The sequence below is a fragment of the Anas acuta genome, chromosome 20 (genome assembly GCF_963932015.1).
Source record: "Anas acuta chromosome 20, bAnaAcu1.1, whole genome shotgun sequence".
Taxonomy (NCBI): Eukaryota; Metazoa; Chordata; class Aves; order Anseriformes; family Anatidae; genus Anas; species Anas acuta.
Window position 1 is genome coordinate 9,536,646 of NC_088998.1, and position 21,322 is coordinate 9,557,967.

Below are 21,322 nucleotides of genomic sequence, written 5' to 3' on the forward strand. Positions count from 1 at the left end.
TAACGTTATAGGGTCACTGGGGCTTCAGTCAGGACAAAACCCCTCAGGACAAATCCCCTCAGCAGCGGTCACAGCCTGAGGCGAGGCGCCCGTTGGCCCCGGGGCGGGAACGGGGCAGCGCACGCGCCTGAGGGGACACCGTGGGCGGGAAAGTGGCGGGCGGGGACAGGGGCGATGAGGGGCGTGGCTCCGGGAGGCCCCGCCCCCAGCCCGCTCGCCCGTCGGCGCCCAGCGACCAAACAAAATGGCGTCGCCTCAGGGGCACTGGTCGGCGCTACCCCCCTCCCGGCCTTTTGAGCACGGGGGGTTTGTTGCCAGATCACTTTTTCTTTTTTTTCACTTTTTTTTTTTTCCTTTAAAATCTAAGCATTTAGATTTTAAATGCTGCTTTTCTTTAAAATGATGATGCTTTCCATGGTAGCTTTTTACTCTTACGCCTCTTCTGCCCCTTTAGAGCTCACTTTCCCAGCCCTGAATGAGTTGTGTCTCTTCATGCTGGCTTACAAGAGAGCGGCTTTTATTTCCATTCTTTTTTGCCTTTAAAGATTCATTGAAAATTCCATTGCAATGAAAAAAAGCTTTCTCAACGTTAAGCTATATGAGTGATTGCATTGTGTCTAAGTTCCCCTAAAAGCACATGCTTTTATCTTAAAGAACATCTTAAAATGTGTTTCTGCTTACAGGGTCTCGGTTTTGGTAAAACTCCATCCCCAGAGATGTTTACTACGAGGGCTTCCACACACGCAATGAGCGTGGCTCTGTCTGCGCTTACCCTTAGGGAAACCACGTTCGTCATCAGTGGAGGCTGCCATCAACAATTCCCTGGAACTTCCCACTCAGTCACAGAATAATTTGTTGCAGAAAGGGGACACTGTGCCAGGGTTAGATATTTATTTATTTATTTATTTTTACTTCCTTTTTTTTCTTTTTTTTTTTTCTCCCCTTTTGCTTCTAACTACTCTTTGAACTATGAAGTGGATGATTTCTAGCCTTGGTAAAAGCACTTGGGAGCCTTGTCCTGTCTTTCTGTCCTCTGCCAACGATGTTAGTCTGAGTTGTGAGTGTCTCCAGACTTGGCGTGAGCCATAAATCACAGGACAGTTACCAAGACGAGCTGCAAAACAGAAAGCAGTTCAGCACAGTTCCTGGCGTTGTGCTTTAGAATGGCATAAGTGTACAGCTATAGCATTCCTCCAGATATGCATTGGCCCATGGAAAATGGAAGCTGTCACCCGCTGGAGAATTGGTTTAAATGTATTTTTGGCACCCTATTATTGCTGGAAATATTTCTTACGCTAAAAAGACAATTTTTCAGCTATCACCTCTGTGATGTCTCAAACTGTGTATCATCTAAAGCAATAACTTGTGCCATTAGGCACAGATACTTAGACAACAAGCACCTAAAGTCCTTCAACAACGTACTCTTTTAACAACTTTCTTGGAAAGCAAACAATCAAGAGTTTTGCCTTATATATGTTTATTTTTTTTCCTTACAGATATTGGTCATATGATATTCTGTATTTTCGGCAATGAAGAAAAGCTACATAAAAAAAGCATTATGTGGAAAAACACAGATGCCATCTTCTCGGACACCTAGTCCAATGTCTTCTGTTGGTTCAAGCACCAGATCACCATCTCCTCGTAGCCCTGAGACGTCTCTGTCTGCTCACAAAAGCAGGGAACGGAGGAATCAGCAACTTTATATTACAGCAAAAAATGTAGAAGCTCCTCTTGAATATAAGTTTCATGAAGGTAATGTATAAAAAACTGCTGGTATAAAAGTACACGCTAAAACCACAGAAGGCCAATGTTCTGTCAACTCTATGATTAAAGATCTATGATCTGCTGGAAAGAAATATGAGAAATTTGCTTTCAACTCTCAAATGTGTAAATGACAGCAGTGAAAGCTGTATAGAAGAATAATGCACCGGCAGAGAATACTAAAAAAGGGAGGGAGGAACATACTGTGCCTTTTTTTTTTTTTTTGAAAGAATATACCCGTTTATGCTGACACGTCATTTCCTGTAAATGCATCTGGTGTGCTGTTTCTTCTCATCCCATATGGGGGAGAATAATTTTCAAGCCTTCCCTGTATACAGAGTGAAGTAGATGATGAATGTAAAGGTCACCAATTGTTTCACCACTGAAGGTAGTTTCTTTGTTTAATTTCAGATGAAAATTGTGTTAGATGAAAATGGTTAAGTACATTACAGAACCCCTCATAGAAGTCCTGTCAAAACAGGAAAACTTGGCATGTATAAGCTCACTCAATCTTTCATCCCCAAAGGATGGGGACAAGAAATTTAAGGTAAGGTATTGAAAATAATTGTTAATAAAACCAAAGTATATTTTGATATATATGTGTGTATATATATAAATAAATAAAATAACTTTATATCCACTTTAAAAAAAAAGGACCTTTATATTCTAATTATGTTAGCCTAGTTCTGTAGAAGCTTCTGGAAGAATAAAATTATATATAGAGAGAGAATGTCAGTGGAGACTTCTTGAAAAGAAGAAACCATGGATCAATTTGAATAAAGTTGAGAACACTGTGTAAATTTCTTAATTTTTGGATTGTACTGTTATTTTAGTTGGGGTTCTTTATAGCAAATTCCCTTTTGTGTAGATTGGCCCACTGAAAACTTAGAATCTAGTTTTACTCCTCCAGCACTATAGAAGGCTGTTAGTTAAAAGAGGGACAGAGGGTGCAACAGTGAATGCAACAATGAAAGTGATTAATAACATGTTAGAAATACTTTGCCTTTTTTCTATGAATGAATTTGTTAAAACTGGAAATCTGCCTTTCTCATTTAAAGAAATAAAGTGCAATGATATGTCACACATTTTCTGTTCTTTAGTATATTGAAAATTTGGAAAAGTGCTCTTAAACTAGAGACTCTAATCTTAGTAAAAACCAAATAGAGAAGATTGAGAAGTTGGATAAACTGTTGAACTTGCGTGAGCTCAATTTATCTTGCAACAAAATCAGGTAAGCAGAAACACTTATTTCATCTTAACATATCTTACCAAAACTATTAAAGCTGTCATTCTCTTATTGCTTAAATGAGATCTCTGAAGTGTGAAAAGTTAAACTGAATTTCCCATTATGATACCTGAATAACCTCATCCAAAGTTTATTTATTTATAACAAACTATTTATAAATGTGGATACCTGTCCAACATTGAAACAAAACTGTTAACTAGTGATTATACAGAGAGAATGGGAGACAGAAGATTTCACACTCCCACTGATCTGTGCTGACGTGTTACCCGTTGGCTGTTTTAGGCCTGGGCAAATGATTCCAGTTGAGCATTCAAGTTTAGCATTACCTCCACAGGCAACAATACTCCCATTTTGCATGGCTGCTTGTTCTAAACATGGATGCATAGAACACAGCTCTCCAGCACAGTCCTAACAATAAAGAATCGCTCTCCTACCTCTCTTTAGGGGTATACAACCAAGGTATATGGAGACTACAGTATCTGCTCAAATAACCCTCTCAGGTAATTGGAGAGAGTTACTAGATTAACAAAGCTATCACCTCTGTATCTATCCATAATCTATTAAAAATATCCACACAACAGTCAAAGTTCTTGTACTTACGCCTTCTTGGCAAATTTAGCAGCTTATTAGGCTCCTCTTCCCGCAGTCTGTTGGCAAATTCACAGCAATCCCTGAATGCTGAAATGCACTTTTCATTACTCCGAATTCGCCGAGCTCTATCACTGCAAGTCTCACTGACTGGATATGCTTTTACACCAGCCATACAGCAGTTTTTAATTGCTGGATGTTTATATTTGGATGCTGAAATAACAACAACAACAAAAATCCCTTCCTTGAGATGATGTTTTTATTTTCAAATGCATTTTAACTTGTTATACTAAATGTGTTTTTAAAACTTGCAAAATTTCAATGAAGGTATAGATTCCAGATTGAGCATAAACATGTAAATGTTTAAATGTTAGAGACACACACTTTATACTACAATACTGAATTTAAAATATAAATTAGAGGAGTTTTATTACACTAAGATCTAATGGACAGAAGGTCTTCTGTCAGGCTTGGTCACTGACAGGAGGTCACTTGGAAAGACTACCATATGGTAGTACCGTGAGTTTTCAGAATATGTCCTTTCCGAGTAGGAAAAAGAAATCTTACAGATATGCTGTATTTTCAATGGGTACTTAATCTTATAGAATTCAGACTGAGCATATGGATGAGGAGCTTTATAAATGGGGCCCTCTAAATTATCATTTTCTATATTTGTCCATCCCTCTACTACATGAAGTGGATAACAGCAATCAAAAGTACTATGCAAACTCTCAGATGATCGATTTATAATAGACATGACCTTTTTCATAATTATATATTTAAAATAATTTTTTTATCACCTTCCTTGTGTATTTGATCCACGAAGTCAGACCGTTTGGTTCTTACAATTACTTTGCAAGTTTCATCTGTTAAAAATAAAAACAAACACAAAAACTATGAAAGACAGGAGTTTCTTGGTCATAACACAGCCCACTTCAATCCAAAAAATCACATTCCAGATTTGGTATATATATATATACCAAATATATATATTATATATATATATATATATATATATGTACATATATATAAAATTTAAATTTATATAAAAATATAGATTTAAAATATAAATTATATATATATATATAATTTAAATTACAGAAAATGACACACAAACTACAATGCTTTCCTCCCTCAAAATTGTATTTCTTAGTATATGCATGCCCTACTAATTTTATTAGGTTCCAATATAATAACTGTGAGTCACAATAGAAAACTTCAAGAGAGAAAATCTACAGTTTCATGTTTAAAACTAAGAAATATACCTGCTTCGTTTGAAACATCAGCATTTGCATTAGTTAAAAATGTAAGCCCAGCCATTCGGAATACATCAACGTTATTCCGTCCTCCTCCAGCACCACATCCAAGGTCACTCTTTTCCAAATCTTGCATTACCTGAGGAAGAAGCATATCATCAGCTAACTAAAAGGTGGGGAATATCATATATATCATATGACAGGTAAGAGAATTATACATGCCGAAAGGCCACTTTAGTCTAGAAAATGTCTTCACAATACACTGAAGAGTACCATTTCACGATATTTGAACTAATTCAAGCACCAGAACCAACACAATCATGCTCTAGTAGCGCGTCTGAGCTAACAAGTTATGCAGAACAGAGGCAGAATGCTTCACTAATGTTTGTAACAGTTCTGATACTCCATCTAGCTTGTTGAAAACCAAATCAAGTATTTTTACCCAGCATTCAACAGTACTAGAAAACAGATTCAAATAATTCAAGGTTGGTGCAAAAGTATTCTCCTGTTCATCTTCTACCTATCTTGTATCTGACTGTTCTGAGGTATTAAAGAACTGCCACGTTTTATCACAGGAATGGAATTATCTCAGTGACAGATGATACGCATGTTTACTTACATACACACATATCTAGAATTCTACAAGGATTGAAAACCTCTATAATCCTACGAACATAATTGCATCTGCCATATTATTCTAACAGTATGCCCTTAAAAAAAAACAGAACCTAAAAAGATTTTAGGAAGAACTACAAGGGAGAATGTAGTCTCTATGCCTCTCGGACCACAGAGCTCTCTCACACTGCAGCCTATTTTTGACCAAGTCTGAAGATTTCTGTTGAGACAGTTCAGATTGGGCTTTAAAACCACCATTTACTTTTACTGGAAATCAAAACATAGTAAACAAATTATTTTTATAACTTAGAAACCACACATTTTATTTTGTGTTGAATTGCTCTTCTGTGTACTTTCAAGTTTATTGAAGGCAAAAACTGTAACAGCGATCTGAGTATGAATCTGAAACAAACAGCAATTTATTTTTCTTTTTTGGCTACGACTTAACTTTTTCCATTGCTCTCCTTCCTCTTCCAGTAACTCCATATACTGCCTTGTCAGTAGATGATAAAGGAACAAAGGAACTGAACTGTGTTTTCATGTAAAGCGATAAGACTTCTGCTGGTCTGTGTGTCTTTTTGCTTGGTAGCACCTTAATCTACAAATCAAAAACAAATGTTAGTTATTTTTAAAGTACACTGATCCAAAATAAATGCATCTGGAGGCAGACACTTTATTATGTTAAGGAACTGTTAAAGAACTTGTGTAATACCAAGTTAAAACCTGACCATAAAATGAACGCACACCCACAAATTTCAGTGACAATTTTACTACTCACATCAAGACTATTCCCACACTTCTGTTCCACGTTCAGCCAGACTGAATCAGCTACTAACTCAGCAGTTTCTTCTCCCATGACGATGTAGTAAACAATAAGACGTGCTGAAGGAACCATTTCTTGGGTTATTTGAAAACTTAGGTGTTCATATTCCAAATCTTTAATTCTTTTTTGAGTTCCAAAGCTTACTATCTTCCCTTTTGACATGATCTATAGTAGAAAGATGATGGAGAATAAAGAAGTCAAATTTTATATTACATGTCTCACACATGTAAAAGTTATTTTGCATTTAGATATAATCCACCACACACAGAAATGCATTTGGGACTGGTGTGTCTAGTTCGAGGGAGGGTAGCTCCCTCCCTGTAAAAAGAACTGCTGTCTCTGTGCATCTTTGTCTTCCTGAGATGATTCAGCTCCTGAAACACCTCTCAGATTGGCACTACTTCTTAACTCCAGTCTACATTGGGTGAGAATTCAAAACAATACAGCCTTAATATATGATTTAAACATGAGACTGGTAACAAATTATAACTATAGAACGGACACATTTTATAGGCAAAGGCAGAGTACATGTTCTGAACAGTTTTCTGAGCAGCACGTATTCTGTGTTGGTGACAGATCCTGACTGCTGATGTTCTTCATTAAGGATCATATCTCAATTCAAGTTTTCATGTGGAAACATCAGTTACTTACCAAATAGCTGTAGTGATGTATTTTATGAATATACCGACTATGTGGATATACATTAATATTGATGAAATCCCCTACTTGAAGTACTTTGTGGTTTGAAGCCCAGTCAATGTATAGATAACTCCGACTTAATGATGAATAAGCTCTTGCCTCATAGGTTTTGGTTGCTTGGTTTTCATCTGAAAGATGTGGATCAACAGTTTTTATCTGTAAAGATAATAACATGTCCAAAAATTTTTGTAGCAAAGGAGGAAACAAAAGCTGCATGTCCTGACTTCTGAATAGTTTAAGTATGAAGTTACACTTCAGAAAATAAACAATCACGGTAAGAAAATAAGCCAACTCAAGACTTTCCTGTTTTCTTTAATAAAAAAAATTATAAATACCAAGTCAAATTAAAATGGCGGTATAGAAGCATGTCCACAAAAAAGTAGATCAGAAAAGGTCAATAATACATGTATGTCTTCCTATCTAACAAGAGAATCACTCTCAGAGATTTGTTCTCTCGTAATTCATTCAGGTGTTTTATTTAACAACTATTATTAAATAAATATATGACAAATTGGGATATTTTGTTTCAGAATACATGCAAATACAATTTAATATAGAAGTAATGTTTCATTATAGCACTTAGGTTTCATAACTGATTGTTGGGAACAATCTCAAAGTTTATAAACTACTAACTTTTAAGAGCAAAGTCTTACCACGGGTGCTGTACACTGGCAAAAGTACAGAATTAAATCTTCTAAGAAATAAGTTAATGGGAGAATTTAACTCACTTGAAACTCCAGTAGCGTGCTATCAGATGGGATATTAATAACAAATAAAGCAGTTCCATCATTGATGCTTGTTATTCTTCTCCCAGATTCTGAACCCTCTGATATCAACTCAGTCTCATCCATTTGTTCAGTGAATGATTTTGCAGTGAGAGTTACAGGGATGTTTCCAACAGAGTGATCTACTGTATCTTTCACCTGCACCTATTCATTAGAAGAGAGAACATTTCTTATATGAACAACATTTTTCAAGCAGAAAACAAGCTGCTAACCTTCTACAGTAGCAAATGAAAAAAAAAAAAAAAGTAAACAGTCAAAGGAAATGAAAAGTGTGTCAAGACCTACAGATATTTACAAAACAGTAAGGCTTCTGCATTATGGATTTTACGTTGTAACGTGCAACAATACTTCTTTTAACTAACCTTTACGAAGAATGGAAGTCCAGGCTTTACAAAGAGAGGAGTAGCAATCAAGTTCAATTTGTAAGGAGATACAACGTATCTGACTCCAGTATATTCTACTTCACCACTGAGGCCACCTAAAAAATATGCCGCTTTTAATAAGCACATCCTAGGGCACATGCCTTCAAAGGGCAGCACAATCTGTCTCTGATGGTGAAGTCCTTTCACCTAAAAATTAAACACTTAGCACTGTGAAAACAAATAGCAATAAAAAAAAAGTTTAACCCCATTTTTACACTGATGGACAGGCTGTTTTTTATAAGCTTCTGGCTGAAGGATTCCTGAGTACCAAAGAAAGTCTGATACTAACAAAGTTAGCTGTATATTTTTTTTTGTTCTGTTTACATTTGCAGATGTGTTTGAAGAAATCACGTGAAAGCAACTTACCCGTAGATTCCATCACTGATGCTGCAATATATAAATATGACCCATCCAATTCTTCTAGACTTTGAAATCCTAAGTAACTCACTTCTTTCTTACTGTTAAAACTGATTTCAGCAACACCATTTTCAAGCTGGAAATTAAATAAAAAGTATTCCTTTACAGTCAATAACTTAGAAATAAGATATGGTAAACTATGAGTAAATTCTTTTCAGCATGTTTCTGCTCTGACTGTTTTAGGGGAAATCAAAGATGGAGACGTTTTAATGTAGAATTTCATGATTAAGAATTCTTTTTTACCTATGGGTTGATTAATTTATTACCAATTAATCAACCCATAGTACATGCTATGAAGTCTGCATGCAGACCAAACAAGAGGTAGGTGATTCCCAGATGATCTTTAAGGTCCCTTCCAACCCAAACCATTCTATGATTCTACGAGTAACACAGATATATCCCTGCTCATTCAGGGAAGATAATGTCTTTTATCATTCTGCAATGAATAAAACAAAAAGACCAGACTAGATAAGGGAAGGGGAACTGGTGGAGAACAGTCTCCCCATAACATATTGATACAATTTTGATTTCTCTGTCTCCAATCCTGATTTGGTATTATTACATTGATCCTATGATTGATTTCTTTTTGTTTATTCTATAAATAGATAGCAAAAATGTTGTTTCACAGGAACTTCAAACACAGTTTACTCAAGGAAGCAATTGAATGAGACTGAAGTTCCGTTCTGTCTGAGACACTGCCTCTGAGTTTCATTGTAAAGTAACTTTCTATGCCCCTGGTGACAGGATTACAAAGGTAAAGTTGACACTCAATAGCTGTCGATGCAAATGGAGTTGGAAGATATTCTCCCCAACTTAAATGGAATTAGATCAGTCCTGAACTAAGCAATTTAGGCTTGTTTTTTCTTACCCTAGTTACATGCATTGCACGAGGCATCATTCTTTTTCCAGTTCCTTCAATTATTCCAAAACGAAGAAAAACATCAGCACTTGGTAGCCTTTTATTATAAAAATAGCTGAGAATAAAACAATGATAGAAATGTTAAGATCGTAATGGCTGCAACAAAGCATTCATTTTTGAGGAGAGTCATTTCCTAAGCAAGAAACAGAAAACAAATGCCTATGTAGCTTTACAAACACTTCTGTTGAAAAATAATCACTGTGAGAATTTTAAAAAGGTTCACCTAGCTCTCTCACATAGCAGAAATGATTGTGATGATAGGGCTCCTTGAGAAAGAGGAAGCTTCTCAACACAGGACAATCATTCTTAAGGTAAAGATGTGGCACACATCTAGAAATCAAAGCCTAATTTCCTTACCTAGCTTTCACAGCAATCCTGAAGTTCTCAAATTTATCAGAACTAATAAAGTTACGTTCTGGCTGTATGACGATGGAAAAGCTTGGCAGCGCTGAAAAAATTGAGTAGAAAATGAAGCCACTTGGATGCATTTTTAAACATCAAACCACAGATACTCAGTAATATGTCATCATATATCTTATACTGATATGAGACATTAGCTTGAACTGATATTGCCACTTGGCACTATACTGCATCCCATTGCTGTATTAAGTAGGCCAATGTTCAAGCATTTCTGTGTTTTGTTCCTCTGTGTTGTATAGCTGCCCTACATGAATTTCATGCAAAAAAGGCACGTAAAATGAAAATTCACGTGTACATGAACACCTTACCATATTCCTTAACTTCAAATTTTGCAACAGCAGAGGTTATGTAATCCTTTTTGTACTTGGCTTCAATCTTCCAAATTCCATACCTACAGTATCAACAATCGTTATTTTTTAAAATGAAAATTATTATTAAAAGTGAAAATATTAATATTAATAATTAGAAAAGTCAGGCACTGAGTTTTTTGCACGTGTACGATACCTCTTTGAGAAGATTCCGCTACTCTGATATTTTGAATAAAATTACTTGAAACTTATTTTGAAGGATTGATACATATTTGAAAAGAATATACCATTATTTATGTTCTGACTACTGTCAGAATTTTTTGTCATACAGTTACAACAAGCAGAGACGTATTTGGAAGACCGCAAATGTAACTGGAGTCATTAAAGCACTATTTGCTGCCATCTTCCACTTGCCAATTATCACCCCTGAGATTAGACAAATGCCTATTTGTGGCTCTCCAGCTCTGTTTCAGTGTAGTCAGCAGGATTATTGGGCATCACCTATCTGATTTACTATAACCTGGATGATTTTTTCCTGCAACTAGAAGCACTCAAAAGGCATTCGTTTCATTTCAAATTGCTTTCCTTAAGCCCACAAAACGTCTAGGTGCAGATCATATTTAACTGCGCCTGTCTTCCTGTTTTACCATTCAAAGAAACTTCATAGAATCATACGATGGCTCGAGTTGGAAGGGACTTTTAAACATCATTTGTTCCAACCACCCTGTCATGGGCAGGGAACTCCTTCACTAGAGCAGGTTGCTTAAGGTCCCATTCAGCTTGACTTTGAATGCTTCCAGGGCATCCGCAACTTTTCTGGGCTACCTATTCCAGTATCTAACCCACCTTACAATAATGAATTTCTTCTAATCTAAATCTACTCCCTTTCAGTTTAATACTTTGTATCAGCAATAGACACTCTGGCAGTCTTTTGAAAAAAGAAAAGGGAGTATTATGCTAATAATTCTCAACGAGTATTAATTATACCTACTTAGGATTAGGAGGAATTTTGAAGTCAGGAAAAGAAACTATTCCAGTGAAGTCTTTTTCTTCTATGATATCCACTTTTACTCCATCGGGATCCTTTGAAAAATAACAGTAAAGAACCAGCAGTTAGATCAGTCTCATTGAAAGAAAAATCTTCATTTGGGGATTTTAGTGGGCCCCTGCCCACAATGTACACTTCTAAGAGTTTTGCCAATTTCACAGCACCAAAATGCAATTTTTTTAAAAAGAAATGCAGGTTCTGAAATTCTGATAAAACATTTTACTGTGTTTCCAACAATTAAAAGTTGTTACTTCACAATACTTGATGTTTCCAGGTTACTGTAATAGCAATAATAACTATCGTTATGGCTAAAAAAAAACGTAGCACAGGAGCTACTGATTTTTTCTATCTTAAAAGAAATAAAGAACAATATGAAAACAATATATTATCAAAATTTTCTCACAAATCCTTTCCCTAGATATTAAGGTTTAAAAAAGATCTGTGTGCTGTCTGTTTTAGATCTTTTAAAAGATGTCTGGCGATCTGCAAAAGTATTTATCTAACAGTTTTATTATTGCAAAAATATTTATCTGACAATGTTATTATATATCCATTGCAATGCTGATTTACTATATAACGAGGTTTATTGCTTTTGTGACCCACAGAATATTAAAATTAAATTCAGTAACAACATACCACAAAAGTTAGGACAGTTTCTCGCCGAGCTGGCTGCAGATCTTCATTGAGAGAGTAAACTCTGACTTTCACTGTAAGAAACATTACAATAGATCTCAAAGTCATGCTGTTATCAATATTAAAAAACAAAAACAACCTTTTTCTCTACTAATTTCTTTAGTACTTATAGAATGACTTTGAGCTTTTGTAAGTATGCTATCCAAACAATACTTATTCATGCCAGCAACAACAGATAAAAGCAGTAAATGAGCTCAACGTACACAAAACCAATGATTCAGTCATCACTATTTCTTGACAATTTTTTAATATGTATTCCCTGTACAATTTCTCCACTGTTTGTGCCACAGATTAATCATGTAAGGTGTAGAGGGCAGGGACTCAGAGGAGAGGACACCGGGAGAAATGATTCATTTCTACCGTATGATCAAATATTTCAAAATATTCTTTTGATGATTAAGAAAATACATAGTGACTGATGGTAACATACTATGAACAAGAGCTTAAAGTACATTTAAATCCTCATTCCCTGTCAATATCATCAGCTCATAAAAACTAAGTGAAAGCTAAGAGAAATAAACATTATTTACCTGACTGATCAGGAGTATAAACTGGTTTGTCTGTGTGAATAAAAAGAAAGCCATTCTCATAGGAAACAGGAATTTTTTTCAATCTGGTAAAATGTGGGGAAACAGCTTCCAAATACACATACTTGACTGAATCCTCTGTCCTTGCTAAATCTGCTGGTTGAAGCTGGGGGAGATGAGATACTGTTAAAGAATATTAGAATAGTTTTCAAGTATTTTTTCTACAGCATTTCTTGTTGAGAATAGGTTCTGAATAGCAATTAATATTCTGTTGTTAATTATTATTAAACAAAAACATCCACAGGAGGGGATTATTCTTGCTTACATCATTGATAACAGTCGGAAATATTAAACTACAAAGAAGTATTTTCAATTTTGTATTTATTTCAAGAACTGAAATAGCAAAGTTAAAACACAAGTTATGAAGTTATGACATTATAATTTACCAGACTTCCATTTATATAAACAGCGAATCTCAGCCACACCAACGTTGCTGTTGTGGTCGATAGTTTGGTGAAATAGCTTGAGTTTCAGTTTCAGTTGCCAGTTTGGCTTACTCTGAACACTCATTTGAGGTATCTTGTCCACACTGAACGCTTCTCCATCCCTTCCTTTTTCTTTTTGGAATGTTATGCAAACAAGATAATGTTTCTAAAATAATATGATCTTATGTTTAGCTTTGACATCACTCCTTTACACTCATTTTATCCAATATATTTTCAATTTCAGACAAACTAAAATGAAATAAACTACACGCAGCAAACTGACAAGTCAGGGCCCGAGGCTTTTCCACCCAGTTTAAGCAAACGTAAGCTTACCACAATCTTGTTTTTCTAACACTAACGACTAAATGCAACAATAAAAACATGACAATAAAAGTCCAAATTCCTTACAGTTAAAGTTACAGCATCTTGGAATTTGTTGTCTGGAGTTAAAGAAATGCGGCCAGACGAGTAAGAAACAAGCTTATCTGGAAAGCTTCTTAAGGCAACGTTGACTGCAAATTCCTTCTCATAACCAAAAGCTTGAACCACAACTTTCTCAGATGTCCCAACTCGGAAAACCTTTGATGCTGTAAGGACATAGCTGTATACAAAACATGAAATAATCAAAGGGCATTGGAACCATACTTTCATATTTCTTACTTCCGTTTCTACCTCATTTACCTAGACACTGATAAAGCCAATGAGCTAAAGACCAGGTGAAGTTATTCTAATACAGTAGTTAAAAACAGCATAGCCCCAGTTAGAATCATTTTGATGAAAACTGTAATGTAATGTAACCAAATAACAGCTTAGGCAATATTTATGGATTCGATTCTGCAGACACAGAAAAGCGTGCCTACTATGACAGGGTATTTATGTAAAAATGATTACTTATTTTGCCAAATGAACACCTGAAATGCTAATGCTTCAAGTAGCATACTTGTATAGTTTTCCCAGCAGCAGCGTTCTTATTGAAATGAACGGGCAACTTACAATAAAGATAAATGTGAGTAAATTTTTGCAGGATTACCCTAATTTCTTCATTGCTGTATAAACTGAAGTATGCATTATTCCACAAAACCACAAACCAGGCTTTAATACCTGAACACATAATATACCTCATGTAAATACACATATGTGAAGTGCTGCTGCACATTCAATATACGTGCACCTTTTTCTGAAATGGTAACAGCACTTAGATCGATTGCTATAAATAAGAGCTTTTATGAAACCCACAGCATAGTATGTCTTCAGGCACTATAGAAAAGGTATCAAGCGCCAAACTTTACTTAACTTTTTTGCATATTTATCTTTTCGTTATGTCCAGAATTTATGGAACGTAACGAGTTGATTCTACCTCTTTCTTTGGCAGCAAATTGCGTAATTCCAGGAGCGGCAGTCCTTTTTCTAAGGTTAGTCCACATACATTAGTAAGAATTTTGCTTGTGAAGACACATCAGTTTGAGTAGTGTCTTCTGCACCGGCTCTACTGAAATCCTGTATCTATTCACTTAAAATAGCGGTCAATTATAAAGTATCATTTCCAGTAAATACTATATTTGTTTTACTTACGTTTTATCTTGACTAAAAGCTGTTCCAGAAAATAACAAAACAAGACAAAATATTAAAATAGCCATAGCATCACACAAAACACACCAACAATGCTAACAAATCTGGATTCAACCCTATCTGGCTTCTGCTGTAGATGAACAGAAATACCACCAATACGTATCACCCACAGTTAATAATTAATTGCAGATCTTGTTTTACTAAAATGTTATTGCCCCTTCCAAATTCTTTAACTCACAAAGAATCCGAAACAGCTAAACTTAGGATTTCTTTTTCTTTTCTTTTTTTTTTTTAATATATGGAGCAATTCTGTCAATCCTAACATTCTCCCTGTTAGACAGCCACAAAAAAAAAATAATAGAGAAAGCAAAACAAAACCACGAAAAATCAGATTCAGCTAGCCCTTCAGAAAATATTTTTTATTTAAATCCATGATACGATTTTAAATTTGCTTCTGAAGAAAAAAGCATTTCAATTACATTGACCTAACTGTCCTGATATTTTTAGATCAGGTTTCCTTTTTATTTTTGTTTTGTTTTGTTTTGAACTAACTCTTTGCTTGCAACTTTTTTTTTATCTGTTTGTATTCCTGATTATGCCAGCCTTCTGAGTACCTACATGAGAATATGAAAATTTAAGGGCACAATACACTCAGCACACGTACTATTGTGAATAGCATTTGCAAAAAGAAACTAATAAAAACTCTGCATACTTAGTATTTAAGCATAGGACCTAAGCAAACAGGATTATAGAAAGTTAAACTAAAGTTGTGTAAGACTTCTCAAGCTTAAATAAACATTGGAGTCAGCCTTTACGGGAAAACTATTTACAAAACTATTTCTGATCAATGTAAAATTAAATTATAATAAGACCAATAGGGCCTTCAGAAACTGAAGTTACAAACTACAAGGGAAGCAACAAAGTATAAAAGAATATATTAATATTAAAATAAAATAATAATAAAATATAAAATATTAATACAAAATGTAATGATTGTTATTAAAAACAAACAAACCAAAAAAAAACACGTCCAAATAACTATCAATATAAAACCACAAGAATGTTCATGTGGGTGATATGTAAATAAAAATGTGTAACTAGTAAAGAATGTTGGAAAACACTTTAAAGGTGTAACAACATTTTGGATGCTTTTCAACTTATATTGGTTATAAACTCTAACAGTGATGTCTTCCTTACATTCTTTGTCAGATTTGGTTTACTATTTTTTCTACTTGCTGCACATTTCACACCTCGAAAGCGGGCAGGCTCCAAAAACACCACACCAAACTGTTAAAAAGGCTTTATTTAAATATTGCTGTGAAAACAGAGTTATATTTAGGCCTACTCCATTAAGCTCCGGAGTAAAACCCATCTAAGGATAAGTTTACGTGTGTAGGCTCAAACTTGATGGACACAGACACACAAAGCACGAGCTTAAATCCCCAATAGCATCACAAGGGAATAGGTTTTTATATAGGGTCACTTTATAGGGTCACTGGGGCTTCAGTCAGGACAAAACCCCTCAGGACAAATCCCCTCAGCAGCGGTCACAGCCTGAGGCGAGGCGCCCGTTGGCCCCGCGGCGGGAACGGGGCAGCGCACGCGCCTGAGGGGACACCTCGGGCGGGAAAGCGGCGGGCGGGGACAGGGGCGCGGAGGGGCGTGGCTCCGGGAGGCCCCGCCCCCAGCCCGCTCGCCCGTCGGCGCCCAGGGACCAAACAAAATGGCGTCGGGCCGGCCGCCGGTGCCGGGTCCTTAAAGGAGCCGCCTACCCGCGGGCGTGGCGGCTGAGGCGGGCGAGGATCCCGCGGCGGAGGAAGGCAGGTGGCGTGACGGGGGGGGCTCTGGGGATCTCCTCCCTCACGCTGGGGGCTGCGGGAGGCCGTGGGAGGCCACCGTGCCCGCCCCGGCGAGCGGCGAAGCGGCGTTACCATGTCAACGCAGGTAAGCACAGCGGCGGCCCGAGGGGATCGCCCTCAGCGGGCTTCGCGTCCCTCTCGGCGGGCACCGCGCTCCCGGCCGCCTCGCTGCGGGCTGGGCGTCCTGTCAGCGCCCATCGTGAGGCCGGCTGGCGGCACCCGGGCCCCTCAGGCTCCCCTCAGGCTCCCCTCAGGCTCCCCTCAGGCTCCCCTCAGGCTCCCCTCAGGCTCCCCTCAGGGGGCACCGCTCGGCACTCCCCCCCTCCCGCCCTTTTGAGCACGGGAGGTTTGTTGGGGTTTTCGTTGCCAGAACACTTTTTGTTTGTTTGTTTCTATAAAATCTAAGCGTTAAGGTAACTGACTGCTTTTCTTTAAAATGATGATGCTTTCCATGGTAGCTTTTTACTCTTACGCCTCTTCTGCCCCTTTAGAGCTCACTTTCCCAGCCCTGAATGAGTTGTGTCTCTTCATGCTGGCTTACAAGAGAGCGGCTTTTATTTCCATTCTTTTTTTTGTCTTTAAAGATTCATTGAAAATTCCATTGCAATGAAAAAAAGCTTTCTCAACGTTAAGCTATATGAGTGATTGCATTGTGTCTAAGTTCCCCTAAAAGCACATGCTTTTATCTTAAAGAACATCTTAAAATGTGTTTCTGCTTACAGGGTCTCAGTTTTGGTAAAACTCCATCCCCAGAGATGTTTACTACGAGGGCTTCCACACACGCAATGAGCGTGGCTCTGTCTGCGCTTACCCTTAGGGAAACCACATTCGTCATCAGTGGAAGCTGCCATTAACAATTCCCTGGAACTTCCCACTCAGTCACAGAATAATTTGTTGCAGAAAGGGGACACTGTGCCAGGGTTAGATATTTATTTATTTATTTATTTTTACTTCCTTTTTTTTTTTCTCCCCTTTTGCTTCTAACTACTCTTTGAGCTATGAAGTGGATGGTTTCTAGCCTTGGTAAAAGCACTTGGGAGCCTTGTCCTGTCTTTCTGTCCTCTGCCAACGATGTTAGTCTGAGTTGTGAGTGTCTCCAGACTTGGCGTGAGCCATAAATCACAGGACAGTTACCAAGACGAGCTGCAAAACAGAAAGCAGTTCAGCACAGTTCCTGGCGTTGTGCTTTAGAATGGCATAAGTGTACAGCTATAGCATTCCTCCAGATATGCATTGGCCCATGAAAAATGGAAGCTGTCACCCACTGGAGAATTGGTTTAAATGTATTTTTGGCACTCTATTATTGCTGGAAATATTTCTTATGCTAAAAAGACAATTTTTCAATTATCACCTCTGTGATGTCTCAAACTGTGTATCATCTAAAGCAATAACTTGTGCCATTAGGCACAGATACTTAGACAACAAGCACTTAAAGTCCTTCAACAAGGTACTCTTTTTTAACAACTTTCTTGGAAAGCAAACAATCAAGAGTTTGGGCTTATATAGAGAATTATGTTTATTTTTTTTCCTTACAGATATTGGTCATATGATATTCTGTATTTTCGGCAATGAAGAAAAGCTACGTAAAAAAAGCATTATGTGGAAAAACACAGATGCCATCTTCTCGGACACCTAGTCCAATGTCTTCTGTTGGTTCAAGCACCAGATCACCATCTCCTCGTAGCCAACACACGTCTCCATCTGCTCACAAAAGCAGGGAATGGAGGAATCAGCAACTTGATATTACAGCAAAAAATGTAGAAGCTCCTCTTGAATATAAGTTTCATGAAGGTAATGTATAAAAAACTGCTGGTATAAAAGTACACGCTAAAACCACAGAAGGCCAATGTTCTGTCAACTCTATGATTAAAGATCTATGATTTGCTGGAAAGAAATATGAGAAATTTGCTTTCAACTCTCAAAGGTGTAAATGACAGCAGTGAAAGCTGTATAGAATGCTGCACCGGCAGAGAATACTAAAAAAGGGAGGAACATACTGTGCTTTTTTTTTTTTTTTGAAAGAATATACCCGTTTATGCTAACACGTCATTTCCTGTAAATGCATCTGGTGTGCTGTTTCTTCTCATCCCATATGGGGGAGAATAATTTTCAAGCCTTCCCTGTATACAGAGTGAAGTAGATGATGAATGTAAAGGTCACCAATTGTTTCACCACTGAAGGTAGTTTCTTTGTTTAATTTCAGATGAAAATGGTGTTAGTCCAGGAGTTAAGTACATTACAGAACCCCTCATAAAAGTCCTGTCAAAACAGGAAAACTTGGCATGTCTAAGCTCACTCAATCTTTCATCCCCAAAGGATGGGGACAAGAAATTTAAGGTAAGTTATTGAAAATAACTGTTAATAAAACCAAAGTACATTTTGATATATATGTGTATATATATATATATAAATATATAAAATAACTTTATATCCACTTTAAAAAAAAGACCTTTATATTCTAATTATGTTAGCCTAGTTCTGTAGAAGCTTCTGGAAAAATAAATATAAAAAAAAATTATATATAGAGAGAGAATGTCAGTGGAGACTTCTTGAAAAGAAGAAACCATGGATCAATTTGAATAAAGTTGAGAACACTGTGTAAATTTCTTAATTTTTGGATTGTGCTGTTATTTTTAGTCAAGGTTCTTTATAGCAAATTCCCTTTTGTGTAGATTGGCCCACTGGAAACTTAGAATCTAGTTTTACTCCTCCAGCACTATCTATAGAAGGCTATTAGTTAAAAGAGGGAAAGAGGGTGCAACAATGAATGCAACAATGAAAGTGATTAATAACATGTTAGAAATACTTTGCTTTTTTTTTTTTTCTATGAATGAATTTGTTAAAACTGGAAATCTGCCTTTCTCATTTAAAGAAATAAAGTGCAATGATATGTCACACATTTTCTATTCTTTAGTACATAGAAAATTTGGAAAAGTGCTCTAAGCTAGAGACACTAAATCTAAGTAACAACCAAATAGAGAAGATTGAAAAGTTGGATAAACTGTTGAAGTTGCGTGAACTCAATTTGTCTTGCAACAAAATCAGGTAAGCAGAAACACTTATTTCATCTTAACATATCTTACCAAAACTATTAAAGCTGTCATTCTCTTATTGCTTAAATGAGATCTCTGAAGTGTGAAAAGTTAAACTGAATTTCCCATCAGTTGGACGGCAAGATCATAATGCTTTGAGCGCTTACTAAAAATCACAAGTTTCTGTGAAAAATCCTCAGAAAGGTATTTGAAGGAGAAATAGTTCTGGGAAGTGCTGTTGATTTACCAAGGCTTCAGTTAAAAATGTTTTTTCTAGGAAACCAAGCAAGAAATACAAGTTTTCAGATACCATAATGAAGAGCATACAATATCCCAACTTAATTAATCTTGTACTGCAAGTTGTTACCCATAGTACAGGAAGTTTCTCTTTAGAAGAGGAAGCTGAATGGACCTGATCAGGCATGCTGTAAACTCACTAAATTGTTTTTTCACTTTTCACTGTTTCAAGAGTCTAGTATCTTTTCTGAATAGCATAAAAAAAATCAGAAGTCACGGTTCAAGCAGTAGCAAACATCTTTGTTTCCTGTATTTTTTTTTATTAATGAATTATGATCTTTACATGTCTGATTTTGCAGTAGAGAAGTTGCAATCTCAGTAGAGAAGTTAACAATATTAAGTAAGCAAGACACTAGGGTTTTTACACACTGCATTCACACAACTTCCTCACTTAACAGGAATTGAAAAGGTCATGACAGCTTGTAGCTACGACTGTATGTTTTGAGATTTTAATTACGTACAATTGGTTTCTACTCAAAAACTAATAGAGCAACAAGAGCATGTTCAACCCTAATTTGTTATGATATTTATCTTTAGATCAACACCCAAGGAAATTAAAACTCAGAAAAACTCAGAACGTTTTCCTTGTTAGTGGTTAAGTGTTTTAATGAAAACACTAAAAAATGTAGTTCTGTACACTGTACATTTACAGTTGATCCTTACTTTTGCCTGGAGGAAAAAAAAATAAACCCTTTTATTTTGGTTCAGTTGTGTTGCATAAGTGTGCAGTAGCATTCTCCAGAGAAAAAGAGCAAGGTTTGTATATTATTTAAATGTGGGACAATACCATTTTAATGTTTTTAATGTTGTAATGAAGAGGTGTAAAAATTAAGGTTTTGCCACCAACAATTTCTTGCCTTTTTTTTTTTTTTTTTGCCTTTCACTTGAAAGTAAGCTGGTGTAATTTCATTTAATTTGTCAGACCATTGCAGCAAGCAACTATTTTTTGCTATTCTTTGAAGGTAATTAATTGAGAAAGCTTTTGCAGTAGTTTGTCTGTAATGCCTCAATTGCACTGTAAATTTGGTATGCTTCATGATGAGTTATGTTTTTCCTCTTATTTTCAGTAAGATTGAAGGCATAGAACATATGCATAATCTGCAAAAGATGAACCTTGCAGGGAATGAAATTGAACATATTCCTGTATGGCTAGGAAAGAAACTGAGATCCCTGCGCATCCTTAATTTGAAACAGAATAAAGTATCATCAGTAAGTGACTTAGTTTCCATGTTTTGCATCTACAAGAGGGTGTCTGAAATGAATGTACTTAATAATACAGCTTCTAAAGGAGTCATGGTATTTAGGAGGAGAAAGAAACCAGCTTTGAGTATTCCACACGATAGAAGTTAACTTGCCTCATGAACTAGTCTGGGAGAATGGAAGGTTGGATATATCCACAGACCCTGTGATCTTGGACATTCCAATCCAAGGTCAAACTTGATGACATCTGTTCTCTTTGCGGTGATTTTTTTTTTTTTTTTTTCATGGAGGAAGAAATTTGATTTTAGGAACTTACTTTAGTCATAGTGCTATGTATTTTAGTAGGTTTTTAG

At 36.4% G+C, this 21,322-nt stretch overlaps 2 protein-coding genes across 5 annotated transcripts in view; one reads left to right on the plus strand and one right to left on the minus strand.

Annotated features, from left to right (window-relative positions):
• Positions 1–1,525: 1,525 nt before the first annotated feature.
• Positions 1,526–14,728, minus strand: LOC137842748 (complement C5-like). 3 transcript variants are annotated; one of them, XM_068657166.1, is made up of 18 exons: positions 14,585–14,728; positions 13,421–13,613; positions 12,531–12,693; positions 11,944–12,014; positions 11,251–11,342; positions 10,260–10,342; positions 9,889–9,979; positions 9,481–9,586; positions 8,562–8,688; positions 8,136–8,251; positions 7,717–7,917; positions 6,941–7,144; positions 6,245–6,454; positions 5,915–6,064; positions 4,861–4,990; positions 4,396–4,461; positions 3,608–3,808; positions 1,526–1,662 (listed from the first exon to the last, which is right to left on the minus strand). In XM_068657166.1, exons 1-18 carry the CDS (start codon positions 14,647–14,649, stop codon positions 1,541–1,543), a joined length of 2,391 nt encoding a protein of 796 aa, XP_068513267.1. In that variant the 5' UTR covers positions 14,650–14,728; the 3' UTR covers positions 1,526–1,540. The 3 variants fall into 3 exon arrangements, with proteins under 3 accessions (XP_068513267.1, XP_068513268.1, XP_068513269.1); XM_068657167.1 differs by lacking the exon at positions 1,526–1,662 and adding an exon at positions 1,716–1,845; XM_068657168.1 differs by lacking the exon at positions 1,526–1,662 and adding an exon at positions 1,720–1,842.
• Positions 14,729–16,271: 1,543 nt separating this feature from the next.
• The window catches only part of CNTRL (centriolin), a 33,267-nt gene continuing 28,216 nt past the window's right edge, over positions 16,272–21,322 (plus strand). For both annotated transcript variants that reach the window (XM_068657365.1, XM_068657366.1), the window contains exons 1-5: positions 16,272–16,525; positions 17,976–18,231; positions 18,644–18,777; positions 19,355–19,485; positions 20,837–20,978. In XM_068657365.1, coding sequence (XP_068513466.1) covers positions 18,009–18,231; positions 18,644–18,777; positions 19,355–19,485; positions 20,837–20,978 — 630 coding nt within the window. In that variant the 5' untranslated portion in view covers positions 16,272–16,525; positions 17,976–18,008. The remainder of the gene's footprint in view (positions 16,526–17,975; positions 18,232–18,643; positions 18,778–19,354; positions 19,486–20,836; positions 20,979–21,322) is intronic.